At 43.0% G+C, this 5,009-nt stretch overlaps 1 protein-coding gene across 1 annotated transcript in view; it reads right to left on the bottom strand.

Moving 5' to 3' along the window:
• Positions 1 to 556: 556 nt before the first annotated feature.
• Positions 557 to 5,009, bottom strand: part of LOC102672628 — a 15,601-nt gene continuing 11,148 nt past the window's right edge. The window contains 10 exon segments of the mRNA XM_031513115.1: positions 557 to 1,355; positions 1,449 to 3,004; positions 3,082 to 3,448; positions 3,558 to 3,715; positions 3,777 to 3,902; positions 3,981 to 4,108; positions 4,265 to 4,415; positions 4,506 to 4,640; positions 4,716 to 4,857; positions 4,929 to 5,009. The exon segment at positions 4,929 to 5,009 is cut by the window's right edge and continues 3 nt beyond it. Of these exon segments, the coding sequence (XP_031368975.1) occupies positions 1,083 to 1,355; positions 1,449 to 3,004; positions 3,082 to 3,448; positions 3,558 to 3,715; positions 3,777 to 3,902; positions 3,981 to 4,108; positions 4,265 to 4,415; positions 4,506 to 4,640; positions 4,716 to 4,857; positions 4,929 to 5,009 (3,117 nt within the window). The 3' untranslated portion in view covers positions 557 to 1,082.

Below are 5,009 nucleotides of genomic sequence, written 5' to 3'. Positions count from 1 at the left end.
TTTTTTTTTTTTTTTTACAATGTTTTTCCATATAACGTGCGTTGTACAAGAATAAGACGATAATATGTAGTAAATAGAATGGACGTTAGAAAATGTGTAGATAATATATCGAAGATCGAATACGATCGAGGCGCAATTTTTTATATTTGTTTTGATGATACTCGATGACCGATGAATCATACGGTTGATTTGTTACTGGTATAAATTACTTTTTGAATTGAAAATTCACTGGTAAAATGAATTCTTTCCCTATCCCTTATTTCGAGCAATTTTAATAAAATTTAATAAAAATCTTTCAAATTTTTATTAGTTCAATTGTTATACGAATTTTAAAAAATTCTTTTCCGCTCTTAAAAATATTAAAATCTTTTTTTCGAACAATTGTTATGTTTATTTATTATTCATTATCGATAACATTCGCGCGCATGCGCGCGAGCGAGAAATTAATTATTAGTAACTTTCTATGATATATGCGCATGCAATTTTATCATCGACACATTAGCTAGAATATTATAAATTATAGGACGTTTCGCGCAGCTTTCAATAAAATATACGATACAGATGATTATAAATTATATCTTTGCATTGTTTCGTTGCTCGTGATGTTTCGAACTATGAACTATGAAGTAAGTATTCAAAATTGCATTTTAACGAACGTGGTATTCGATTGCACGTTTCAAAGCGTGATGCTTTTTTTGATTTTTCGATCAAGCCCGTCCGAAGTGATCAACGTAACGTTATCGAAATCGAATGTTCTTCTTATATAAATGCTTAATATACGTATATTTTCCAAGAAATACGAATTCGAAATGATCTTAAGACGATTGTATCGCAGCTCGTTAAATGCCCTTTAAAACGATGTCTTTTGTAAAATCGATGTTCTTTTCTTTTTTGTCAATCATCTGAACTGAATGTCAAAGTGAACGATTTAAAAATCAAGGAATATCCCATTGAATATAAACTCTTTGAGAATAAACATATTACAAGAAAAAAAAAACGGTATGTACATATGTATACATATAAAGCTACAGCAATCTCTAACAACTATAACCTCTCTTTCACCTCTTTTTTCTCACGTCACTTCACTTAACCAAACTTTTGATGCTCCTCGGTAAATTGGGTATAGAACCTTTGTTCACACTCGCTGCGGTCGGCCTCATGAAACTATGATTCTTGGCCCCGGCTCTCGGATGGATCAATTTACTTTTGGTAGCCGACGGCGTCGTCGCTTTTTCAACGTTGACGCGATTCAACGGAGCGGATAACGGTCCCACGCTGCTGCCGCTTCCGCTGCTGCTGCTACGCGAAGCGATTACTCGTCCTCCCTTGTTTCTTTTTTGCGCGTCGATGCTCGACTGAAACGAAACAAATGTTTCTTTTTCTCGTTCTCGTCTCGAAAAGGGAAGGAGAGGGGATGAAATCTTCGAGAGAAACACGGAATTACTTACTCCGAGAGATTTGCGAACAGTTCTTGCCGTCGGACCCACGCTACTTCCACTGCTGCTACTTCTGCTCGCGGGTATTCTGCTTATTGTCGTGGAACGTGGATTCGTACGACGTTTCTCGTTGTTCTTCAACGGCAACGGATTGTGAGATGGACTTTTTCGTAAGTCATTGGTCAACGCGCAAATCGCGGACGTGTAGGTGCGCAGAGGTGCGTGATTCGGTACTAAATTTCGCACGGTGTTGACAGACGTGGCGCTGTTCAACGAGCTTCGGGAACTGCGAAGACTGCTCCTCGATCCCGAACGTTCCACTTCGTTTCTCATTTGATTGTTGTTGTTGTTGTTGTTGGTCGATTGGAACGTCGAACTCGAATTTCGTTGCGCAGTTTCCGCCTTTCCAACATCTCGCTTCAAACTGTTGGCTCGTTTCGGGAGAAAGCTAGATTTCTCAACGGTGTGCTTTAACGAGTTGGCTTTGATCGTAGATGGCGCGGCGGACGTTTTTGTCGCTTTCAACGGATTTCCTCCAATCGGATTGGCCGAATCGTGGTTACCCAATGATTTGACATCAATGGTGGGTTGAACCATCGAAGGATTATTGGAATCGACTCCACCGTAACGCAATTCGGCCGGCGAGCATCGAGTTGAATCATGAGTGTCCGTTTCGTAATTTCCAGAGGACGTCTCTTGACTCAGGGTTTCCGAAACTAAACTTTGCGTCTCCTCGAAACCCTCGTCGTTCATCTCTTGATCACGAACTTTACCGGAGGGGGGCAAAGAGGAGAAAGAGTGGTGAGAGGTAGAGTTAGGGACATTCAGATGAGGGGACGAGGCGTAAGTGGGATGAAAGGCAGAACCGTCGTGGTTGGATCGCGGCGCGTCTTGCATCATTTTATTTTGGTTTCGAAGCGGCGTCGATTCGGAACGTTTGACGCGATGGATATTCTCGTTCGATTCGACGGCCAGATCGATTTCGTCTTCGGCAGGCTGATGTCGCGATCGGGAGGAGATTGAGACGTTTCGATCTTCGTTCACCTGACTGGGCGGATTGTTGGTCAAACTGATAGCCTCTTTCACCTGACTAGGATCGATCATGCTCCTCTGCCGCTCGCGACTGGTCACCGCTCTTTCCGCGTGAACGGTTAAAGACGGCTCGCGTGGCCTGGATTCTTGCATCACGGGGCTAAGAACGGTGTTCGTTACGGCGATCACGGCCGACGGTTGGCTAACCGGTAATCTCGAGTTTCGATTGGTGAACGGCCGCGACAATCGTTGAAGATCCTCACCGGAACGGGCGATCTCCGCCAGTGCCGTATCTATATCGAACAAATTCGACGTATCTTGCCGTTTCGATTTCTCTTCCCAAACAGGCGACGTTTGGCAACATTTCCCTCGCCCCTCTTCCTCCGACAATGGAAGCGTGTGCGGCCGTTCGGCCGGTTTCTCCCCAAACGAATCGCTATCGACCACTTCGTGCTTCGATTCTTTCTCCGCGCCGTTCTCTTGGTTCTTTTTGTACCTTCGCGTTCTCCTCGCCGACGAATAACGATCGAAATTACCTAAAACGATAATGATCGATAGAGATAGATTTGGATCTGGGAAAAGATTCGAAAAGAAGACACGATGTTGGCCTTACCTGTCCCGAAATCGGTGTTATTATTTACACTTTTTCCCGTCGCGTTCTTGAAATCTCTGGTTTGGAAGGAACCGTTGCAACGTTCCCTTTTGCAGGGCTCCCTCTCGACCGGTTTCACCTCTCTCGGCGGACTGAATAGTTTTCTAGTAGCCGGCGGTGTTTCTATATTATCGGAGTCGATCTCTATCTTGTCGATCATCTTTTCCTCATCCGCGCCTTTCTTCAGCTTGGAAGAAAATCTCCTCGAACCGCCGAGTTGAGGATCGCCGTAAGGTTGTCGCAGATAGATAGTTAATTCGTCCTGAGAAGTTGGATTATTCGCGGCATCGTTGATTTTGTTCTTTTTTCTCTCTTCCTCTTTAATGGACTGCAACATACAAAAAGGCAAAAGTGAAAATCGATTCTTTCCCTTTCGCGATTGTCTCGAGAAGGATAGAATTTTCGTTCTCTCGTGAAAAAAATGCGATGCAACGTGCCTGTAACGTGCTCGAAGAAGATAAAACGTTCTCCGCGCTCAGTCTCGATCTTAGCCTACGGGAATAACGCGGGTCAGTCTCTTCCATGCTGTTTGGTACGTTCAGGCTAGATTTTCGCCAAGGAGATTTATCCTTTTGCGATGGATGCGTTTCAGCCTCTGGAACGAGATCGAATTTGAATTTGGATTTGAAAAAAATATGAGAACAACGATGGATTACCTTCGATAGCCTCCATCGTGCGTATCACGTCTGTCTTCTCGACGGATGGACGCCAATCGTAAACTTCCGAGTAAGCATCGCGCGTGGAATTGGCCTCGATCTGAGTGTTCGTCTTGCTTTCGCTCTCTATTGACAGAAGTCAAAAAAGTTAGGTTAGAATTTTGAAAGAAATTTCGTATTTCACGTGTTCGTTTCAGTATTTACCAGAGTCTTCGTAAGATCGTCGATTCGCGTGATGCAATTGTCTCGCCTTCCTCTGAAGCTCTTCCCCTGCCCGATCTTCTTTTTCATTCTCCGACAACCACGCCTCAATTTTTTGCCGCCATGCTTTCCTATTCGACGCGTATGACATACGTATATATAATATATGTATTCATACGTATATTGTATATATTGTATATATTGTGTATATGTATATTGCGTATATGTATATTATGTATATTGCGTATATGTATATTGTATTGTGTATATATATTTGAGTCGTTTACCCTGTAGATTTCGTTTCTTCTTCTTGTAAGAAAGGTTTGCTCTCGATCAAGGGGGACGGAGAATTAGGTCTCTCGCGATCAATGGAAAAGTCGGCGTTTAACAGATCGCTTCTTCGAGATTGTCCTCGAGCCCTTCTCGCCCACGAACGATCTATCGTATAAAAGAGAATTTCTCACGACACGAATTTCACATAAAAAGGGTAAAGTAAAGATAATCTCGAACGAGATAATACGATCGTACCTAAACTACCCCACGATTTTCTCTCACGACTGCCATCTTGCCCCGACGTTCTCAAAAAGTCCATTAAATTACCGTCGTCGTCTTCGCAAGGTATCCGACTTCTTCGGCGTCGAAGAGTGCCGTTTGGCGTGACATCTGTGAGAAACAATTTGTAATAACTATTTTTAAGGAGGAAGAGAGAAAAACGATTCGCGTTTTCGTCACGCGTACCCGGTGAGTATATATCTTCTTTGGTAGATTGTTGATCGACGATCCCACCGGAACAAGAACCTAAACGTCGTCGGATATTGGGTGATCCGGTTATCGAGACATCTTCGTCAGAAGTGACGATACCGTTTTGCAGTCTTTTCATCTAAAAATCGAAAGAGGAGAAAGAGGTTAAGAAGAGGGATCGAAAGTAAGGAAACGTGAAAATTAATATACCTTAACATCGCTACGACTGTAATTCCTTTGAGGTAAACCGGTAGCAAAATCGAAAGGATCGTAACTGATTAAATTGCATTC

Source organism: Apis dorsata, unplaced genomic scaffold, assembly GCF_000469605.1.
Source record: "Apis dorsata unplaced genomic scaffold, Apis dorsata 1.3 scaffold_581, whole genome shotgun sequence".
Classification (NCBI taxonomy): Eukaryota; Metazoa; Arthropoda; class Insecta; order Hymenoptera; family Apidae; genus Apis; species Apis dorsata.
The sequence above is the reverse complement of the archived record's forward strand: the minus strand, read 5'-3'. Positions and strand labels throughout refer to the sequence as shown.